The 23,736-nt window shown below is 42.8% G+C and overlaps 1 protein-coding gene across 4 annotated transcripts in view; it reads left to right on the top strand.

The window, feature by feature from the left end:
- Nucleotides 1–23,736, top strand: part of GOLGA3 (golgin A3) — a 60,836-nt gene that overhangs the window by 16,840 nt on the left and 20,260 nt on the right. For all 4 annotated transcript variants that reach the window (XM_068243421.1, XM_068243424.1, XM_068243422.1 and 1 more), the window contains 8 exons: nucleotides 4,207–4,880; nucleotides 10,419–10,530; nucleotides 13,992–14,298; nucleotides 15,968–16,170; nucleotides 16,263–16,400; nucleotides 21,109–21,270; nucleotides 21,381–21,749; nucleotides 22,024–22,101. In XM_068243421.1, the coding sequence (XP_068099522.1) occupies nucleotides 4,207–4,880; nucleotides 10,419–10,530; nucleotides 13,992–14,298; nucleotides 15,968–16,170; nucleotides 16,263–16,400; nucleotides 21,109–21,270; nucleotides 21,381–21,749; nucleotides 22,024–22,101 (2,043 nt within the window). The remainder of the gene's footprint in view (nucleotides 1–4,206; nucleotides 4,881–10,418; nucleotides 10,531–13,991; nucleotides 14,299–15,967; nucleotides 16,171–16,262; nucleotides 16,401–21,108; nucleotides 21,271–21,380; nucleotides 21,750–22,023; nucleotides 22,102–23,736) is intronic.

Genomic DNA, 23,736 nt, shown 5'->3' with positions numbered 1-23,736 from the left:
TATATGCGTACGCACTATTAAAAAGCATAAGATGCCCCTGTTGCTCAAATGGGTGTAGCAAATCTTGAAACTAATAATCACTTACATTGGACTACTGTTATAAAATTGTTTCAAACGCAAAGACACGTTGGGAGATTTTCATACCTACATTCAAAGCACTGTAACTCACACTGTACCAGTGAAAAAAATAAAATGCCGTTTGGGTGATATGGCCACATATATTCTTCAGATCCTCTTTTCTTTGGTAATATGTTCTGATTAACAGTCATTCTTTAAATGCACCGAGGAAAGGCAACAGCAGAGACCTACACCTCTGTGACTAGACAAAGACAAATAACATTTATAAAGGGTTGTAAAAAGGGGTTGGCAAGTGTTAACTTAGCCAGCAAGAAGAAGGCTTAAAGGAAGAACAGAGTAAGTATAAAAATTCACTAAAAGCCACTGCAGTTAAATTTATATCATGAGATGATTGATTTTTCCAGGCTGTCCCCCAACTGTTTATTGAGTGAGATAGTGGCCTAAGTTGAATGTTGTGCCCACCTTTTTCTCCCTCACTAAGCAGCTTACATTGGTCAATTGTCACCATGTCTAGTTTTGTAATATTGGTGAAATGATTAGTGAGATTATTGGGACCTGGTCTAATCACAGTGCGCCAATGGGAGCAGCTCATTGAGGTAGGTGGGAGCAAGCACAATTTAGAGCTTATGTCTGAGTCTCATTGAATCGTTAGATACTGTACATGTTCACTTTAAGGGTATTTATTAGTTATCCTTTCAATCCAGTAAATTTGTAATGTGCTTATCTAGTGGGGATGTTTTACCTGAACTCTGCTAATGCCATGCTTCAGGGATATCCTTTCCATTGTGTTGCATCCACAAGCAAGGGCCATACTCCTCCTACTGGGGCTTAAAGCGGAATATAACCCTGCATTTCAACTTTGCTCTAAAACATTATTTACAGTATATTATATGCAACCAGCATTTTTTTTTTTACTGGACCAGCATTGGAAGGGTTACACAGGGCTTTAAAGTTCCTGGAGATTTCTGCAGACGCATCTGAACTTGAGATAGATACATTTTGTTTACATAAATGTATCTAAGTGTTGAATGTGACTCCTCTCTCTCACTGAGAAGGAGTTGGAGGACAGCCAAAGAGTGTGTAACATTTCTAAATATATACATATAACTAAATAGAATGTAACTATCTGAACCTCTGCATATCTCTCCACAGAACTTAAAACCTCTGTTTAACCCTTCCAATGCTGGTCTAGTAAAAAAAAAAATGCTTTTTGCATATAATATGCTGTAAATAATGTTTTAGAGCAAAGTTGAAATGCAGGGTTATATTCCGCTTTAAATAAGGAAAAAACCTGGTGCCAAGGGATGTGGTTAATTTATGTGCAATCATTTAGACTCTGCACTTAAAACACATGCTCACGACAGACTGGAGCACGAACCGCTATAAAAGTTGTCAAAATGGTGGATCAAAGTTTCCAAAAAGGCTACCATATCTTTTGTACTTGGCCAGGTCACCTCATCGCAGTTTTATTTTTTAGAACGGGTCTTTACTCTACCCACACCAGTCAGCATGCAAACACTTTATGCTCTAGAACTCGAGTTTCAAGCTGAAGATATTCCTGGTTCTTAGCCTTAAAGGACAACCAAGGTGACCTGATGAGATAGACATGTATATGTAAAGTGCCAAGCACACAAATAACTAGGCTGTATTCCTTTTTTTCTTTCTCTGCCTGAAAGTTAAACATCAGGTATGCAAGTGACAGTTTGTTTCTGGGTCAGGACTGGTTCAGACTGTAGCATAACCCTCACTGATAAGTAATTACAGCCAGAAAACATTTTCCTGTCAGTAAATGGCTTCTAAGAGCAGGAAAGAGATACAAAAGGGTCAATAATTCATATTCAGTTGGAGTCAGATGATTTTTTTTTGATGACTCCACAGCCCTGTTTCTTGCCACTCATTTTTTTTAAGATTTCTGCCTTAAAGTTTCAAGCTGACACACTAAGCACCCTGCAAGTGCATGGCTGTTGTACTGATCCTCTGCGTATTAACCTCCCTGGCGGTACGCAGTTTCTGAGGCTGCGTCCGCGGGAGGGATTTTTTTAATTAAATTTGCCTTAGCCTTTTGTAGCTAGCACTAGGCTAGCTACCATTGTTCCCCCGATCGCTGCAGCTATATGTTACCTAGCCGCGATCCCACGAGAGCCACAGCCTCCCCAATGAGCTTCAGTCATCGCTATGGCGACGATCGGATATGACGTCTGACATCATCGACGTCATGCGCAATCCCGATCCTCCCCATAGCGAAGCCTGGAGCTGATAGAGAGGCCGCGGGATTGGGGGGTGTTACGTATAATGGCGCCGATCGGGGGCAATAAAAAAAGAGCGGAGGGACTTGGGGGACAATGGTAGCTAGGGAAGTGCTAGCTACAAAGTCTAAAGCTAATGTAATTCAAAAAATCCCTCCCAGGGCAGAGAAATCCTCTGCGGCGGCTACCCCAAGTGTAGGTCGGGGTTACCACCAGGAGGGTCTGGTCCAAAACTAATATACAGATCAGCTGTTATTGTTTCCATGGCTCCAAGCATGTTGCATATGAGTGACTCAGAAGCAGATGAAGAAAGATCAGTATGGTAGCCAAGTAGCCTGGCATTTTTAATCTTCTGCTTCTATGTTCTTTTGAGATGCTCACCAGAGCAACACTACACAGATCAGGTGTTAAACTAAACTAGCATGACAACCAAGGGAAGGCTTTAAAGATGGCAATCTTATTTTTTTCATTATAGTGTTTTTGTTTTGTTGTTTTTATTAAAAAATGCAACATATGAATCTGTTAGAAACTTGTAGGAATAATTGCACGGATATACCATCGGGGAGCTTGTGATCAATAACCGCAGACACACACATATCATGAGGCATAGGTAGCATAATACAAGAGGCATGTTGTTCTTATCGTTTCGTCTATTTTTCCTTATGAGAGGGGACTTCTTAGAGTTCCCTCTGTGTGCTAAAATCAATCTTTTAAAAGGGTTTGCAGAATCTATTTTATTTTTCCATTCTGTTAAGGTGGGAGTATTACTAGAAAGCAGTTTGGAAGCATTCAGTAATCTAGCAATAAAAAGTGTTGCAGAGACCGTTCCCCCCCCCCCCCCCCCCCCCCCCCGTTTTAGAAGTATCCTTATCTGAAATAATTCCTAAAAGGTATTATTATTTAGTATTTTTATATAGGGCAACATTTCTGCAGCGCTGCTCAGTTTATTGTCTTGTCACTTAACTGTCCCTCAGAGGGGCTCACAAACGAATCCCTACCATAGTCATATGTCTATGTATGTATCGTGTAGTGTATATATCCTAGACTAGGGCCAATTTAGGGGGGAGCCAATTAACTTATCTGTAAGTTTTTTGGGATGTGGGAGGAAACTGGAGTGCCCGGAGGACCCAGTGCTGCAAGGCGAGATTGCTAACCTCTACACCACCATGCATAATTGTGGGTCTAAAGCTACTGGGCCTCCCATATGGTCATGTAGAAATGTAGTCATGTAGTATACTGGAGGACTTCTCGCGATCAGGTGCATGAAGGAGGGCACTAAAGCCATATCTGAGGACAAGTTTCATCTAGTATATGTACAGGCTTTAGAAATTTATGTACAGTCTCTAGAAATGTGGTTTCTTGGAGTTATCAGCCCACATTAATACCAAACTTGATTTTTATTAGATCCTCTTTTGAATTTGTTATGTAACCGGCACCCCAGTTACTCACCAACAGCAGTAAAATCTTTTAGTAGGTTGGTTACACTCTTTGCCCTATTTTCAAATATTTGCTTTCACTTGAAGTCTGTTGGTATCTGGGATTGGGATGAAGGGAAATCTCTCCAGAAGGACAATGTCTGCCATATTAATTGAATGCATTTTGATATTTTTTTCCCAAGAGCTGTCTGTAGTTTCACTTGAAGCACAATTTCTCGAAAACCGCATACTTTATGAAAATGAAGTTGAACAAATTCTTTAGGTATCATACTAACTTATTGAATAAGAATTATACAGACCTTTTATTGGAACCCAGAAACACCTGAACAGGGTCGTCAAGAATTCTAGGTTTTATTCTTAAGCTAATAAGTTTTTCTTTTTTTTTATATATATAATGTACTTGCATAAGTATTAATCATTGTAATGTGTTCTTTTGTTCCCTGTAGTCTAATCGCTCTACTCCTAAAAGTCGTCCTTCAAGTACCTTGGATCCTGAATTGATGTTCAATCCAGATAATCTTCCACGGGCCAGCACTGTTGCAATGACTAAGGAGTATTCTTTCTTACGCACAAGTGTTCCTCGAGGACCAAAGTTGGGAAGTCTTGGGCTCCCATCATCTTCCAAAGAGAAAAAATCCTCCAAGTCATCTAAGTCTTCTAGCAAGATTCGCTCTTTAGCAGACTACCGAAAAGAATCTTCTGAAGCTAGCAATACTAGTGTAGGGTATTCTGATGCATCCCCTGGCTCCCTGAAATCTAATATGGGAAGTATGACCTCAGTGGTGTCAGAAATTAGTTTGGAAGGGCAACGGATAGAGAGCTACAATGCTGACAACAGCTCAGAACTTGATGGGAGTGATTTTGGAATGAGACTTGATGGAAATGAGAGTGATAGTTCTACTTACAGCAGTGTATCTGCTGGACAAGGGTCTTACTTGGTTGCTGCATCTCCTAGGAGGGAAGAGGAATACATTGTGAATGGCCAAAGCATAGCTCCAGAAGATGTGGGACAATACCCTTCCCTCAGAGATGTATTACAGGCTGCTGCTGCAGAGCAACAAGCTCTGGAGCCTGAAGGAAATGGGGAACCTAGGAGCCGTAGAGACAGCATTTCAAGCAGGTAATTAGTCACAAATGTAGGACGTGTTCCTTTTTATTAGGCTCTTCACAAAATGTATTAACCCTTTTACTTTCACTCGCCAGCTTCCGTTTTGCAACTCATTCATCCAAGTCCTTTTCTTCATATTTCTTGTGACCAAAGAATGGATGCTCTAAGTCTGCAAATTCAAGCTTTCAAATTAACACAACATATAAGCATTACAACTTAAAGCACGCCTGCAGTGAGAGGTATATGGAGGCTGACATATGACTACATTTAAAAGAATGCAAATTGCCTGTCTGCCGTGCTGATCCTTTACCTCTAATATTTTTAGCCATAGACCCTGAACAACCATGCAGATCACCATGCAGATCAGATGTTTCTGACTGGAGTCTGACTGGATTAGCCACATGCTTGTTTCAGGTGGGTGATTCAGACATTACTGCAGACAAAGGGATCAGCAGGACAGTCCGGCAAATGGTATTGTTTAAAATGAAATAAATTTGACAGCTACTATATGCTTCTCTGTTCAGGTATACTGTACTGCCAGAGCAAATTACATCATGCAGGCTGACGCTAGGATAACAGTACATTGGTTCATCATTTTAATAATCAATTGCATTGATTTTTTTTCTTTCTTTCTGGATGCTGATTTGTTCTCCCACACATTGCTCTTTAGACGCACCAGTAAGCATGGAGACCACTCCAGTAGACTGAAGTATGTGCCCAGCAGCAGTATCCACATCTTGCCCCATCCTAGGATTTCATACATTTCCATAAAAACTAACTGCAGTGGACATATTTGTGTTTCCTGCACCTCTCACACTACAGCATTTTGTGGTCATCCTTACCTTGGTCCATATGCAATTCTCCTTTTTTCCAAGTTGATATTTTCACAACTTGTCATAAAATGCTTATTAAAGGAAAACGTAAGTGTCATAAAAAAAATTACTTGTACTCACCCGGGGCTCCCCTCATCCCCCTGCAGCTGAATGGTGCCCTCGCCGTGTCTCTCCGATGCAGCTGGACTCGCCCGCGGCCACTTGCGGTGTGGCCGTCACCGGCCGACAGGCTGGGAACGCGGCTGATTAGCCGCGTTTCCGGCCGCAATGGCATTAAAGAAGGCGCTATTGCGGCACAGTTCAGCCCCCCATCGCCGCTGTTATACGTTCCGCCCCCCCCCCCCCCCTTGCGATGGTGCAGCCTCTCCAATCGGCTCCAAGCTTCGCTATGGGGAGGGCCGGGATTGTGCATGACGTCGATGACGTCAGACGTCATGTCCGATGACTGAAGCTCATTGGGGAGGCTGGGGCCCTCGCGGGATCGCGGCTAGGTAACCTATAGCGGCGGCAATCGGGGGGATCAGAAGGGTGCGGGGGGACTTGGGGGAAAATGGTAGCTAGCCTACAAAGGTAAAACAACTTTAATTTTAAAAAAAAATCCCTCCCGCGGACGCAGCCTCAGAAACTGCGTACTGCCAGGAGGGTTAAAGTAAAGATTAACTCAGGAGATAACTCAGGTGAAAAAATTAAATGCATATGGGCCCTTGTATCTTTGACAAAGCAGAATTGCAGTTACACTAGTCTGGTGGGGGTGAACTCTGACATGGGAATTACTTTATTCATCTGGGTAAGTTAGAGAGTTGCATAGATACAGTTGCAGAATTCAGTTCATAGTGTAAGGTTAATAACAATACGAAAGTATCCTCCTCCTTTAACTAACACAAAATGTATAGGTATAAATATTTGCATTCTTCGAAAACTGAAAACCACATCTATACATGACACTATAATAAAGTAGAGGATTTTGTTTTTTTCTTTTCTCTTTGAAGTATTGTTCTCTGATAATGATCTCCTGTAAGTAGATGCTGGTTAATAAGCCACACACTTGGACATCATAGTTGAGAATTAAAAGCTACTTCTGTTGTCGCACTTATTAGCAACACCGCTTAACATATATGATAGCCTCACCACTGCAAGTCATAAAACCATTTAAAATGATACTGCAGTCTGCCAACTGCTCACTATGCAGTTATAGCCATTGCATATTTCCCAACAAAATTCTTTGAAAATGATTTGATCATCTGTTCGATCTGCCCATACATTGTCTGATGTATGGGAACCTTTAGGGCTCCTAGGCTCTGTATCATAAGGAATACTGATTTCAAGATGAAGCAGCTGTTTAGTTGCAGTATATGCAGTTGTTACTGGCCCTGCTTAAAAAGAAACCATAACCAAGAATTAAACTTTATCCCAATCACTAGCTGATGCCCCCTTTCCCAAGAGAAATCTATTCCTTTTCTTAAACTGGTTGTGAGACAAACCTAGAGCCCGTTATATTAATGGGCTTAGGTCTACTAGTTTATACATCATTTTTGTAAAAATTAAGCACTTTTTTTTTTTTTTTATTACATTATTTTCACTGCAGTTCCTCTTTAAGGAGTGGCCATATTGCCTTGTATTACTGCATTAGGAATGGCAGTTGGTAGAAGTTAGTTTACTGGTAGCAGTTTGCACGCAAGACAAATTTATGATTTAATTTACCTTTACTAAACTGTTAGGGCCCGTTTCCACTAGAAGCGGTGCAATGCGGCTCCTGAAACACATGCATGGCAATTGAAGATTTTCCACTGCGTGCATGTTGTGCGGAGCGATCCGAGAATCTGCAGCATGCTGCAGATTCTCGCACGGCCGTGTCCGCCCACAGCCGCGTCCCATCTCTTTCAATACACTTCCGCATTGGGAGATGCGGAAGTGATGCAGCCGGCGGCGGAAGTGATGCGATACGGCTAGGTAGCTTCATTCGCATCACTTAGTAGTGGAAACGGGCCCTTACAGATAATCATAGAATTTTGATTATATCCAGTTACAAATTTAAAGCCTTAAGTCATTGGCTTTCTAGTCTTTCATGGAAAGTACCTTTACCATTTTGCATTAATTAGCAATACGCAAAGTTTTTTTTGTTTTTTGTGTGTATTGCATACCTGTACTTTTGCTATTATTATTATTATAATTATTATTATTATTATTTATATAGCGCTAACATCTTTAGTGCTGTACATTAGTATAAAACAGAAAAAAGTAGGGAGCATAGCTACAAGGCTTTTCTAGCTGCATTTCATTTTGAGAGGACCGTAAAATTTTATTGGAGAGACAACTGTCCAAATTTCTACCTGTATCCTGTTTTCACCCACAAGGTAGTCAGGAAGTAGCTGGGATGGGCCAGCATCCAGTCACTCTGTGTAGATCACCTGACCCCACGTCACCTGCTCTCTGTCCTGAAAAAATATCTTTGTGGCTAGTACTGCAGCATTACAGCTAAGCAGACCTATTTTGTAGTTCCTCCTCAATGTGTTAAAGCGGTATCGTCACCATAAAAATCAAATTTCAACAGCAACTGGTCTGAGTGTATTAAGTGATAAAGATGCTAATCCTGCATTCAAAACTTTCAAAACATTTTCTGCTGTTATGATTTGGAGTTATCATATACCTTAGGAGCACTGGCTCTTTGGTAGTCGGTGCCAAAGAATTGCATGCTGGGGGTTCTTTTTATCTATAATATATTCCTCCTCTTCCCTTTATTTCCCTGTCTGCTGCTTATCTGAAACCTGATCCCCTACTCACTTGTGTTTACAAGCAAGGCTGAGGTGATTCAGTGATTGGAGGAGACAAGAAAAAAGTAAAGGGCAGAAATGACATCACGAGTTAGCCTTTACTGTGGGCAAAAGACATGGCCCCCACCAGGAACAGAATTCTCGTCATTTACTATATAACATTCACTGAAATCAAAACGTGGACAGTACAATACATGTGTTATGTAAGTAGATTTATCTACTTATATGTGTTTTTTTTCCTTGGAATAGTATGGCTGATCCTACTGCTTTAACAACCTGAAAGAGTTGGTCTCTTTCTAGATGGGGATTTCAAAGATGCTTCTTGCAGGAAGTACAGATTTGTAATGCCAAATGTTTACATTGCTAATTAAAGCACATCTAGTAAATATGGGAATGAACTAGGGCTTTAAGCCTTCTTGTGCTGTAGTTTTGTTACTCCTCACTTCTCTAATCTCCATGGGAATCCATTTAGATATGCCACTATCCTGCTCTGCTGGCACTGTCCCAAAAGCCCTGTGTTGTCCTTAGCTGGTGCGCTGAATCAAAAGTTCATGTATACTTATTCCTCTGTGTCATGTACACCTCTTTTATGAATACCCCGCCTCCCTTCCCCTATTTCTATTTATTGAAAAGGGAAATTTTAATTTAGCCATTGGTTGATGCCGGCACTAACAATATCGGTAATGTGTAGTTAATAATATTATAAAATCAGATTCGTGACACTGCTAACCAAGTTTTTACTGCCCTAGCCCTTAAATCTATCCGATCGCAGAGTTAGTATTAGGGCCTTGTCATAACCCTAAGTAGTGTAAGGCAGGGAACACACTTGGCAGAATTGAGAGCGGTTTCCCCACAGCACATAGTGGAAAACGCATAACCCTCACTGATAAGTAATTACGACCATAAAACACCACTGACAGTTAATGGCTTCTTAGAACAGAAAAGGTCAATGATTCATATATTTGAGCTCTGGCTTACTTCATTGAAGGTGTCATTGAGCAGAGACAATAAAACAGTAAAAACTTAAAAACCAGATTTAAATATAAAATAAAACTGTTGGATATCTAAAGTCATTTTTGGGAGAATGAGGATAGGTGCAATTGTTTTTCTCATCAGTCTATTTTCACCTCGGATGTCCTTTAAAGGGAAGGTTCAAGCAAAATAAAAAAATGAGTTTCACTTACCTAGTTCTTCTACCAGCCCCCTGCAGCCATCCTGTGCCCTCGTAGTCACTCACTGCTGCTCCAGTCCCCCGCTGGCAGCTTGCCGACCTCGGAGGTCGGCGGGACGCATTGCGTACATTTTTACGCATTCCCGCTAGTGCAGGAACATTAACACATACATTTTTACGCGTTACTGGTTCAATGCGTAAATTTTTACGCATTGAACCAGTAACGCGTAAAAATGTATGTGATAATGTTCCTGCAGTAGCGGGAATGCGTAAAAATGTACGCAATGTGTCCCGCCGACCTCCGAGGTCGGCAAGCTTCCAGCGGGGGACTGGAGCAGCAGTGAGTGACTACGAGGGCACAGGATGGCTGCATGGGGCTGGTAGAAGCCCCAGGTAAGTGAAACTCATTTTTTTATTTTGCTTGGACATTCCCTTTAATCTTATTTCACCCCACCCTACCTACTAACACAATCTTAAACCTATGCCTAACCCTAACCTCCATCCTTGGACAATGCCATAGTCTTTACGCAGAGCCATTGCTCAGCTATATAGTAACAGAGCTGGCTTCTAAAGCATTCAACTGGCACCCCGTGATTAAGTAGTTTTGTAATGCAGCTAACACAGACAATTCTCTTAAATATTAAAAATACAGAACATCAATACTGTGCCTTTTTCAAAAGAAATACACAAACACGTTGACAATAAGTGTATTTTCATTATGCATGCTCATTTTCACCATAATCTGAATTTCTCTTTTCTTTGTTATGCTATGTAGTATTTCTATGGAAAGCTCCATTGCTGGGAATCATGATGAACTGATGCAGGTATTGAAGGAAAAAATGAGACTGGAAGGACAGCTGGAGTCACTGACAGCCGAAGCCAGCCAGGTGAAAATATTAATACTGGTTGTGAACCTTGCAGACTAACTAAGATCATCTTAGTTCAACAATCTACAGTAAAGGATTTTCCTCATAAGAACTACCCCTTACAATTTACAACAATGCACAGTTCAGAGCTAGTGTTTTTTGTTGTTTTTTTTTTTTTGTTATTTTTCCTTTTTGTTAAAATGCCATTCACATTCTAAAGTAAGGCTAGGGTGGAAAGCCTCAGCTTTTCAGATTTTTGTCAAATTGTGAGCTTGAAATAGGTAATTTAAGAATTGCTATCTTAAAAATGTATTTTCCTATGATGTGCTCAGTTTGTCTCAGAATACAAGTTTCTACAGTTCTGGGAATCTGAACTACAAGAAGTAGGGATGATGAACCAGCACACGATAGTGGCTACCAGTGGGTAGGATCAGAATCTGTTAGCAATGGATCATGTGTAACAGTGAAGCATAGCAAGCTGAGATATTTGCTTTTATATAGACACAACAACAAATGAGCACAGTGAAAACACAACCTCAGTCCATGTCCGTGGATGGAATATACACTAGAAAAAATATAGACAGATGTCCACGACATATCAAAATATAAGACTAAAACAACCAGCTCCATATAATAGCAATTATCTTTATTAAGGAATAGACTGAGTAAAAACAATAAAAACCCACAGAGGTGGGGACTACAAAGTGCAGACAAAATAGCTAGTAGGGATACACCATAAATACCACATGGTCTGGGAAACAATCCCTACAAATGTACAATACAAGAAAATATATAGACATGAATCGCAGCATGTATGAAAGGCATCATGCAATGGACGTGCGCACAGCTGAATAAATAACATCTGCTTTTATATAGTCTATTTATAAGCCCATTTGATCTATAGAGATTCTAGCTTTTTAGAAACATGGAGAACCTGAACCATCTGCATTTACCTTGCATTGGGCCTAAAGAAACCTGAAAGCATCTCTGAAGTACAGTATAAGTTTCTTACAGAAGGTATTTGCAACAAGTGACACCCTTAATGTCTCACTGCAAAACACTGGGCACAGTGTGCAAATATGCTCTTGTAAGCCAAAAGTACATCCAGAACCAGTTGATTATGGTATGTGTAATTATTTGCTGGCAATTTGCAATTTACAGTACTTTTTCAGTAGAGCGGTTTTAAGCTCCGCTACAAAAAATTCTGGTGTTCCTTCTCATAACTTAACTTGTTACTGTGTAACATGTCTTTCCCAAGCCCGTAATATAGGGTTGGACCAATCCATTCCTGGAATTAAAGAACAATGCCACCTGAAGCAGCTCTTAAGGTAGCCATACATCTAGCGATTCTGATTCAATCAACAAAACGAAAGTCGATCAATTAGTGATCCACACACTACAAGCGATATCGTATGTGATTCACCTTCACTAATCGCTCTGACCAATGTTGTGCCTCCATGCTTAGAATGCAAAAATTGATTCCGAGTCAATTAAATGATATGTGAACAGTAGCAGATTCCTGTGAGATCAACTGATATCTTGCATCCTGCTCAATCGACTAAGCTGGTCGATTCGACATATCAACCACTTTACATTGATTGGGCATACTGGAACACACTCGATTCTCTCTCGATTTTATACAATTGAATCGAATGGTCGATCGTACAGCAAAATCGCTAGCTGTATGGGCACCTTTACCAAATTCGGTTCTCGGACTATAAAATGATTAGCTATAGAGCACAAAAGAAAGGTTTGCGTGCTCAGCATACTGGCCTGTGATGCATCATGAGTTTCACTCCAAAGCTGCAAATCTGTAAGAAGGCAAACAAACCTCTAGTTGTATACAAAATAGAGCAAAAGAAAACCCATTTTACAATATATTTTTAATTAAAAAATACATTAAAGTCCTTATGTAGGTGGCTTTATCTGTCAGTCTATATCTTAGAGGGTACTATGCTTTCTGTGATGTTTTTAAGGAATATGAATTGTGGTGTTTTTGCTTGTTTATTGTAGCACAACACAAGTTACATTCACCAGGAAACTTTAAAAAAAAAATACTTTTTGTTGCCTCTTAACATTGATTGGGTTAATGACAAACCTTATTTCAGCTTGGGGTAAGGTGACGAGGCACCCATATACAATAAAATATATTATCAACAAATAAAATAGAAAAAATGAGGTGGCTTACCTCAAGGATGAGGTAAGCCACATAAGAAAATTAATTTTATTACTACAAAGCACAGGCATCACGTTTCGTGAGAACTCGCCCACTTCCTCAGTCCAATTAAAGTGCCACTAGATGCTGGTAGCCGCAATCAGGGCGCCTCTAAATGCAGCTACCAGCATCTAGTGGCACTTTATTTGGCCTGAGGAAGTGGGCGAGTTCCCACAAAACGCGTTGCCTGTGCTTTGTAGTAATTCATTTTCTTATGAATTTGTCATCCTTGAGGTAAGCCACCACGTTTTTTTTTCTATTTTATTTGTTTTTAATATATTTTATTGTATGTTGGGCGCCTCGTCCCCTTACCCTGTGCCTTACTCTGCCACCAATTGGTGTTCTACACCTGACCCTGAGTGGTTTCATACCACGTAGGCTATTAGAGTGTATGTGCCTTTTCCAAGATAGCAACCATCTCCAGGTCCCCTGGTAACCCGAGTGGAGTCAGGGTTGTGCATCTCCACCTGCTTATAGCGGTCAGTTGCCCCTGTGCAACCCAGCTTTGTGAGTATTTATTTTTCCTTTGTTCCTTTGTTGCAGACACCCACAACCTTTGTGACGTACTGCACCATTTGGGCTCCTGTTGTCTCTGTGCTTTTTTTCTTAGGTTGTATACCTTCACCCTCAACCACCACTTCTTATTTCAGCTTGCTTGCTTACTTTATTTAGGCAATCAGAATACAGAACCTCCAATGTGTTGCTAACAGAAACTCTTATGGGAGTGTAATTATTTCATGCTAGTCACAGGGATTTTTCCATAGGTTGAAAGTAAAAAAGGGCTCCTGCTCTGTTAAGCTTATTACAAATGCAGCAAGATGAGAAAGTCTGTATTTTGAGACCGCATAGATTCCATGCTTACAAAGATATGTAATTTGAGCTTACAGTCGGATTTGAACATGCATTACTGGAAAACGTGCATTTTTTCCTGCATTCAGATTGACGTTAGAATGGACAACCCATGTAAGTCCATGGGCTCAGTCACATGTAATGCATTTCCTGCACGCAGGAAACACAATGACAGCATGCAGCAATTTAACTCACACCACGCTCATTTTATCTATTAGCTACAGTGGCAAAACATGTGCGTTGTAAGGGAGATAAATGTGCATGGTGTACAGAAAACCGCAATGCACATTGTCTGTATGTTAAAATTGTAAATCCTGATTGTGTCTTGTCATTTGGTATGTGAACCGTAGGCAGTTTACGCTTCTGCATAGCAAGCCCTAAAATGTATCTGTCCAGTAATATCTGCTCTTCTAAACAGGCACTGAAGGAAAAGACGGAGCTACAAGCCCAGTTGGCAGCGGTTAGCACCAGGCTTCAAGCTGAGGTTGAGCAGAGTATGATGAGCCAACAAAGGCACGAAACACTTGGCTCTGAGGTAGTTACTCTGAAGAAGTCTTGCCTAGATTTGGAGCGGGCCATGGCAGATCTTCAAAACTCATTGGAAGCAAAGAATGGCAGCCTGGCTTCACTGACCAATGACTTGCAGGTAGCAGAAGAGCAGTATCAGAGGTTGATGAACAAGGTGGAGGAGCTGCAGAGAACAATTATTCAGAAAGATAACACTGGTGAGATCCTGTGAAACACTAAATCTAATTCTTAGCATAATTATACTGTGTAAATAATACCAACAACCTCCTTTTACAAATCTCCAGTTTATAATTTTTTCTTGGTCCAGTGCTGGGTGGATACTAGGAGTCAGGCAGCCTGTCAACGAGTTTGTGTGGCTGTGGCCAAAAGTGCCTCCTCTAGTATTGGGTATCCTGAGGTGTCCCTGTAGTATTTGGTAGCTTGAGGTGTCCCTGTAGTATTGGGTAGCTTGAGGTGTCCCCACCGTATTGGGTAACCAGAGGTGCCCCTTCTCAGTCTTGGGTAGCCTGAGGTGTCCCTGTAGTATTGGGTAGCCAGGGGTGCCCACTGTCCTTATTAGATAACATGAGGTGGTCTATACAATATTAGGTAGCCACAGGTGTACCCTCTTTAGTATTCGGTAGCCAGGGCGGCACCCCCGGTATAAGCTAGCCCAAGCAGCCCCCCATTTTAAGTAGCCAGAGCTGCCCCACCCTCAGTATTAGGCTGCCAGTGGTGGCCCCTCACCCCAGTATTAGGTAGTTAGAACAGCACCCACTTTTAGGTAACCGGAACAGACCCCCAATTTAGGTATCCAGGGGTGCCTTTCATTAGATATTTTAGAGCAGCCCTTCTTCCCAGCATTAGCCAGATGTTGCTTCTCATGAGGTAGCCAGAACCCCCCCCCCCCTTCCTAGTATTAGTTAGCAAGATATGGCCCTAATTTAGGTTCCCAGAGTATTCCCAGCTTTACCCTATTCTATTCTTGCTCACCACAGCTAAAGGTGCTCTCGGGGTGATTATGTCATGCCATGCTGCCCTAGCCAGCACACGATCTCTCTTCTGGCCAAATAAAACTATATATGTAAATGTAGAGAGACACGCTATTATTATTTTTTCTTTTTTTGCTCCTTACATTCTGTGGCTGTGTGAAGCAGCTGCCCAGAACAGATTTTTTTTTTTTTTTTTTTTTTTTTAAACTGAAACCAATCGGTCTGAGTTGAGCAAATGCTGTACTTTTAATGTGCCCATTGATGGTATTAGTTTTAGTGAACCATCATATTTTCAATCAGATCATTCAGATCGTATTTATATGAAAACAGCAAAGCGGGTGAGCCCAGTTGATGATGGACGATCTCATTATTGATCGTTTCCTTAATGGAATAGTTGATTGGTTTGGCTGACTCTTTTTTTTCCATAGCTATGATCATAATTGGTTTATAGAAGTTCATAAATTGGATTCTTTAATGCCATGGATTGATTGAATATGCTTTTTTTTCTATCTGAACAATCTTATTGAAAATACGATGATTTTCTAAAAATGAATGGGCACCTTTACTCTGTATTCTGAGTGGAAAGTTCTGGTGCAGTTTCCTTTTCTCAGATGTCTTTTATGTGGATTAAAGATAAGATTACATCCTCTTTCACTATACTTGTATAGATCTTTTGCAACTCTATATACTGGAATATATACTGTATATGTGGAAGCTTTGTTTTTTATTTTTATTTTTTGTAAACATTTAACTACTATTCTAAAGCAATTAATCTCCTTGCGATCAACTAATCGCATGCATTTTGAAAACCTGATCAATGTGCATGCTGTGAAAAGGCAAAAAGAGCAGACATTTTCACTAACCTGTTATTTTTTTTTTTCTTCATTCCGCATAGTTCATGATCTACGACAACAGACTGTATCACTACAGTACCAACTTCAGCAAGTACAGCTGGACCGTACAACACTGACAAACAAACTTAAAGCCTCAAAAGCAGAAATCTCCACTTTGCAGCAGGCACGTGAGTGGTACCAGCAACAGCTCACATTAGCTCAAGAGGCCCGGGTCCGACTACAGAGCGAAATGGCAAACATGCAGGTAGATTCTTGTCTCAGTGCATGAAATATAATGTAACGTAACTAGGTACCTGATTGTGATATGATTAATAACCATAGTTAATTCTACCATAGGCTGGCCAGATGACCCAGGCTGGGGTTTTAGAGCACCTTAAAATCGAAAATGTGACCCTTTCACATCAACTGACAGAAACACAGCACAGGACAATCAAAGAGAAAGAGCGTATTGCTTCACAGCTCCAGAACATTGAGGTAAGGAGTATCTGCTTTACCATCTGGATGGGTGATTACACAAACGTTTAGAGTGAATGTAGCAAACTCATACAGGCCTATTATCCTCCAAACCACCTTGGATACAGAATGAGTGAGTATAGATAGTGGCAGTGAGGTCTGTTGTATGATTTATGCACACACTAAAATTTCCATTCGCTGGCAGAGCATCTTCAAATATTGCTCAGCTTTGTCATTCATATTGCATTTAGGTTCTCTGGGGCTGAGAAACAGGAAACAATGTGAACGGTACAATAAATCTGGAGACATTGTTACTGTGGTGACAAAACTTTGCAACCTTTACCTGGGTTATATCAAGTGTTGGCAAGGTTTGCTGAAAAGTTACTGGTATGGTTATGTGATTGCAGTTATGTGCACACATATACAGTGAGATTGTTTTGCAATAAATCCAGACATGAACTGCTTACAAAGTGTTTACACTAAATATGTGCACAGATGTAAATGCTAACTTTGTTTTATAACCTTTCAACAATCCATACCATGATGTGACCCAAGAAGAGATTGGAAAATTTTCCCACCTTGCAGAAGACCAGTTTTAATATCCTAGCTCGGTTTATTGGATAACTTTTGTTAACCAATGTTATCCATCCCAGGGCTGATGATTTTGTACATAAATCCTGTAAATTAAGACTTCTAATTACTGCCAAACCTCATCACGTTTACATCTACCGGTATAATGATGGTGTCTGCTTTTGGGAACAAACCAAAGAACTACTGACCAGGAAGGGTCATACACTACCGTGTTGTCCTTCCAAGGCTATCACTGCCTGCATAAGGAATACTATAAAAGTCTTGTGGCTTTATTTAACCACTTAAGGACCAGAGACTGCTGGTACGGTAAAACGCCACTTACCGACCAATCACCGCACATAACCTCCACTCTCGACGCTGCCCCATCGCCGCAGGCTCCTCTCTCTGCGGTGCTTTCATTGGCTCCTGCCACTGTCTATCAATGTGAGCCACTGTGATTGGCTCTCCATGGTCACGCGGTCAGGAGCCAATGAAAGCAGCTTTAGACCTGCTCACAGAGCTCTGCTGTCTAATAGACAGCGGAGGGGGTGAATTGCGGCATGCAGAGAGATTGAAGTAGCAGCGGGGACGCGTAATACCGAAGCAGTAGAATCTACATCCAGTCAGAGCCGCAGCACTGTCAAAGATTCGTACTGCTTTGGTCCAGAAGCAGTTAAAAAGAATCAAACAAACAAACCTTACAAACATTTTTTCACAAAGTTTTATGAAGAGGTTAAAAATTAGAAAGTAATAGCATCAGGATATATAAAAGTAAGGAGAACTCCCTATAGAAATATATAGCCACATCATTATAGTTATAGGGCAGCTCAGTCAGAACAGGGAAGAAGGAAGCTCTAGGAGGCTTGCTCATCTGATTGCTTAATACTTAGGCGGCATGAAAAAGGCTAAAATGCAGTCCTGAGTAGGCAATAGGCATACATGTGGAGAACTTGCGGACAGGCCACTTGAATGTCCATATAGCTTCAGGCAATATAACTCTGTGTACATCTGAGAGTAATGTGCTGGTAAATTTAAAACGGACCTGAACTCAGAATTTCCTCTCTGCTCTAAAAGAAAGGCAGCAGCATAATAACTTCTTTGTTAGAGCTGATACAAACCCTGTAAAAATCTGATGTCTGCTTTCATGGAAGCAGACTTAGAGTTAACATCCTATGTTTCGAAATTAGCTGCTCTGCGGAGGCAGCCAGCTGACACAGCTGAGAGATCAATTTACAGTTGTGTTTAGTCACAGATAAGGGGGGATTAGACCGGCTAAACTCTCTAAATACATACAGGGTGCATTTCTCTGTGTTCCTTCTGTCCTCTGCAAGAGTTCAGGTCCACTTTAACCTGCTGCATAAATGAGGAATCTTTTTCACACACTATCTTAACCAGTTTTGAGAGCAATAGACCCCCTGTATTTGATGTACACAGCATACAACATTCTCCATGGATTCACAGCAGATCCGCAGTTCATGCGACTGCACAGTGCGTCCTGGATGGGAGGTGCACATTATCAGAAGAGTGTGTGGCAAGGGACACCCCCCCCCCCCCCCATGGGGCTGAAGGAAGCCCCAGGTAAGTATCAAGACACCCATACACCCCATCTCAGGTTTCCTTTAATCAGTTTAATAATCGTTATGCTAAGTAGCTTATATTATTTAAACGCTCCGGAATAGAAGACACACCTAGGTTTACAGGGAAAAAACCAGGGGGAAAAATATACTAAACCTGGTGTGTCCATATTCCAAGAGCAGCTTGTAGATATTCTCCCCCAAGTGGTGTCCTCCAGGTGTCCCCCCTTCTGTCTCCAGATGTCCCCCCTTCTGTCTCCAGGTGTCCCCCCTTCTGTCTCCAGGTGTCCCCCCTTCTGTCTCCAGGTGTCCCCCCTTCTGTCTCCAGGTGTCCCCCCTTCTGTCTCCAGGTGTCCCCCCTTCTGTCTCCAGGTGTCCCCCCTTCTGTCTCCAGGTGTCCCCCCTTCTGTCTCCAGGTGTCCCCCCTTCTGTCTCCAGGTGTCCCCCCTTCTGTCTCCAGGTGTCCCCCCTTCTGTCTCCAGGTGTCCCCCCTTCTGTCTCCAGGTGTCCCCCCTTCTGTCTCCAGGTGTCCCCCCTTCTGTCTCCAGGTGTCCCCCCTTCTGTCTCTGTGTCTCCCCCCCCTTCTCTCTGTGTCTCCCCCCCCTTCTCTCTGTGTCTCCCCCCCCCTTCTGTCTCTGTGTCTCCCCCCCCCTTCTGTCTCTGTGTCTCCCCCCCCCTTCTGTCTCTGTGTCTCCCCCTTCTGCCTCTGTGTCCCCCCCTTCTGCCTCTGTGTCCCCCCCTTCTGCCTCCGTGTCCCCCCCTTCTGTCTCCGTGTCCCCCCCTTCTGTCTCCAGGTGTCCCCCCCTTCTGTCTCCAGGTGTCCCCCCTTCTGTCTCCAGGTGTCCCCCCTTCTGTCTCCAGGTGTCCCCCCTTCTGTCTCCAGGTGTCCCCCCTTCTGTCTTCAGGTGTCCCCCCCCCCCTTCTGTCTTCAGGTGTCCCCCCCCCCCTTCTGTCTTCAGGTGTCCCCCCCCCCCTTCTGTCTTCATGTGGCCCCCCCCCCCCCTTCTGTCTTCAGGTGTCCCCCCCCCCCCTTCTGTCTTCAGGTGTCCCCCCCCCCCTTCTGTCTTCAGGTGTCCCCCCCCCCCCCTTCTGTCTTCAGGTGTCCCCCCCCCCCCCTTCTGTCTTCAGGTGTCCCCCCCCCCTTCTGTCTTCAGGTGTCCCCCCCCCCTTCTGTCTTCAGGTGTCTCCCCCCCCCCCTTCTGTCTTCAGGTGTCCCCCCCCCCCTTCTGTCTTCAGGTGTCCCCCCCCCCTTCTGTCTTCAGGTGTCCCCCCCCCCTTCTGTCTTCAGGTGTCCCCCCCCCTTCTGTCTTCAGGTGTCCCCCCCCCCCCTTCTGTCTTCAGGTGTCCCCCCCCTTCTGTCTTCAGGTGTCCCCCCCCCTTCTGTCTTCAGGTGTCCCCCCCTTCTGTCTTCAGGTGTCCCCCCCCTTCTGTCTTCAGGTGTCCCCCCCCTTCTGTCTCCTGGTGTCCCCCCTTCTGTCTCCTGGTGTCCCCCCTTCTGTCTCCTGGTGTCCCCCCTTCTGTCTCCTGGTGTCCCCCCTTCTGTCTCCTGGTGTCCCCCCTTCTGTCTCCTGGTGTCCCCCCTTCTGTCTCCTGGTGTCCCCCCTTCTGTCTCCTGGTGCCCCCCTTCTATCTCCGTGTCCCCCCTTCTGTCTCCGTGTCCCCCCTTGTGTCTCCGTGTTTCCCCCCCCCCCCCTTCTGTCTCCGTGTTCCCCCCCTTCTCTCCCCAGGTGTGTTCCCCCCCTTCTCTCCCCAGGTGTGTTCCCCCCCCTTCTCTCCCCAGGTGTGTTCCCCCCCCTTCTCTCCCCAGGTGTGTTCCCCCCCCTTCTCTCCCCAGGTGTGTTCCCCCCCCTTCTCTCCCCAGGTGTGTTCCCCCCCCTTCTCTCCCCAGGTGTTCCCCCTTCTGTCCTTCCTTCTGTTCCCAGTGTGCCGGCTCTGTCCACGCGCCTCAGCTTCCCTCCCCCGTGTCTCCCGCTTCACCTGCATATGTATTAGAGTGTAGCAGCAGCAGTCTTGCCTACTCCAGCAGCTCCGACGGGGCGGCAAGGATCACCAACCTCTTCTCCTCTGAACTTCTCCCTCTAGTGAATGGCTTATGCTGATCGTGTCATCAGTACAAGCCAACGCTGGAGGGAGGAGAAGATGTTGGCAATCTCCGCTGCCCGCGGGAGCTGCTGGAGCTACACTCTAATACATAGGGGGAGCGGGCAACACAAGGGAGGGAACCAGACACACTGGGTGGGAAACGGAGGCGCAGAGACAGTGCAGACACAGGAAACAGAAGGCAGGACAACACAGGGAATCCCGACAAGGCGGCGGTTTGTATTGGCAGGTGTTCGTAAATCGGGGATTACATGTATTCGCCGTGTAAGACGCAGGGACTTTTTCTTCCCATTTTTGGGGGAGAAAGTGTGTCTTATACAGCGGCATATACATTAAATGGGGGTCAGTGTTATAAAAGTCTACGTTGCAACGTTTTTTGTTTTTTTTTGTATGAACTTTCCTTAAAAGGAGAGAGCAAGAGTTGACTTAGAAGTGCTTGCAGCCGCTAGCTGCATGAATTACATAGCTTAATTTCTTTTTTTCAGGCTGACATGTTGGACCAGGAGGCTGCTTTCAAGCAGATACAAGATGCAAAGAATATGGTGGAAGAAGACCTTCAGAGAAAACTTGAGGAGTTTGAGGATGAACGAGAGCACCTGCAGAAACTAGCAGATTCCGCTGTTGCTTTAGAACGAGAGATAGAGCAGGTTTGGTCCTATTTTATCATTTGGATTTACATTTGCGGACTTAAATTGTGCATGATCATAAAAAAAATTACTCTATTTTATTTAGATGTTCTTGTTCCTTTTTTTGTTAGATGAAATTGAGTTTGCAGCAGAAGGAACTGCATCTAGAAGCTCTTCAGCAAGAACACCTTGAGATCTTGAAACAACTGACATCAACCCAAGAAACTCTTCTCACCAGAGATGAGGTGCTGAATGACCTTCAGATACGCTATGATGAACTTGAGGCCAGACTTCTGGAGCTTCAGAATGATGCTTCTTCAAAGGATGACACAATTCATTATCTTCAAAATCAAAAGATTGTTTTAGAAGTGGCATTACAAGCCGCTAAGATAGAACAAGAGGGACTTGATGAAGGAGCCAGACAGTTGGAGGAAGGAACTGAAATTGCTGGGGAAATCTTGGACCAGTTGCGCCGTGACCTTGCTATCAAATCAGGACAGGTGAGTACAAATCAGAGCATTGGTATTTTTTTTGTTTTAAGCTGTCTTTTTTTACCTTCATATTTGTATATTCATGACTTAAAAATATGCAATTAAAAAAAACCTGCAGTAATAACATTCAAACATGGGTGCAGTTTATAATTAGTCAGAGGAAAATATAAAATGGGGAAAGATACTTCTGTCTAATCATCTACTACTACTACTACTACTACTACTACTACTACTACTACTACTACTACTACTTTCATAAATTAATGCTCTAAATGCTCTATAGGTGGAGACATTGCAACAAGAGAACACCAATTTAAAAAAACAGACCCAGAAAGTGAAGGAACAGTATGTGCAACAAAAGGTAAGCCTTGACTATATACAATTTTAAAGTGTATAATTAGCATGAACACTTTGCTATATATGCTGATTAATAATATTTCTCTCCTAGGATGATATCCTCATGTGTTAAGTGATGATAGATTCTTTATCGTCATTATTTATGTTTCAATTATGCTGCAGTTTGAAGAGGGACCTTATGTTATATAATGTCTTGCATTCATTTCCTTTTTGGGATTTTTTTTTTTTTTTGTGTGTGCATTTTCACAATTTTTTTCTTTCCAGCTTAACCACTTCGGTACCAGCAGTCTCTGGCCCCTTAAGTACCAGAGACCAGGTATGAAAATAGGGTACCAACGCTGCACGGATTCACTGCTACCGCCAATCGCGCCATTCTCGTGGGGTCAGGAGCCAATTAAATCAGAAAGCTACATCCTGCCAGACATAACCACTCCCAAACAGGGTGTTGAATTCAACTAGTGCTGGCCACAAGTGGTTAAAGAGGAGCTGTCAGCCATACTATTTCAGAAAAAAAACACATATAGAAGTAGATAAATTCTTGCTCTACTTACATAATATATGTATTGCACTGTCTATGTTTTGATTTTAGTGATTGGTCTACAGTAAAAAAAAAAAAGAGAAAATCCTTCTTAGCATTTCCCATTTGAAGTGTGGCTATTTTGAAGCCAATTCTGATGTAATTTTCTCCCTTAGTCTCCTCTGCCTTATTTGCCCACCCTTCACTATAGAAAGTGCATTGTCTCAGCATGAGAAATATTGGCCAATCACAGAGTAACAGATGTGTGGGAGGGGAAAACAGGAGGGAAAGAGGCTTCAGCCAATCAGGCTGCATTAGTTAAGTCTGAGGGGGAAGTACAGAAGCAAAAAAGGACAACCCAGCATGCCCTGCAACTTCCTTTTTGTGTACCAAACTTTGTGTGTACCAGATAAGAGTCAGGTAAACTGGGGAATGATCATTTATCAACAAGAAAAGTAATAGAGATTTTAACTTTTGGATTACCTAATTGGCATCCTTAATACTTGTTTACCAGATAAAAATAAAGGATTGATTTTTGATTTTATGCCCGACAGTTACACTTTAAGGAAATCTAGAGATCCATTTTCAGTGATTTCCCCTAGCACCCTGTTTACTGGTTCTGAGTCGCCTGGCTGGGTGTGACTTTTGTGGCTGCATGGAGGTTGTACTCACCCAGGGTTGCCTCCTGTTATGCAGCTCTGTCTCGGGAGTCCTATCCACTCCATTACCCACACATAGGGCCTCTGTATTGGTTAGCTTTAGAATCGAACCTTCTTCTGTTAGTATTAATTCTACCCTCGCTCTGGTGGATGTCTGGTGACTCAAGAATCCCTCTGCTAAAGACTACTCCCCCCCCCCCCCCCCCCTCAAGTCTGCATAATGTGTACACTCGTATTAATTATATACTTCTATCCCAAAATCTAATTTCTGAGCAAATCTCATCTGACACTGAACAGATGACCGTTCAAGCCCCAGTTACCATGCAGGCCCCAGTTACCATGCAGATTGGCATGCAACCTAAATCTCATTTAGCATGAAATTGGCTCCATAACACTTCCTTGCTTCAACAGCATGAAGTGAAACGAGAGTCCATGAATCTTTATTCTGAGTATTTCAGGACAA

This window comes from Hyperolius riggenbachi, chromosome 1 (genome assembly GCF_040937935.1).
Source record: "Hyperolius riggenbachi isolate aHypRig1 chromosome 1, aHypRig1.pri, whole genome shotgun sequence".
NCBI classification, from domain to species: Eukaryota; Metazoa; Chordata; class Amphibia; order Anura; family Hyperoliidae; genus Hyperolius; species Hyperolius riggenbachi.
Note: the sequence above shows the minus strand (reverse complement) of the source record. Positions and strands in the feature narration are given on the sequence as shown.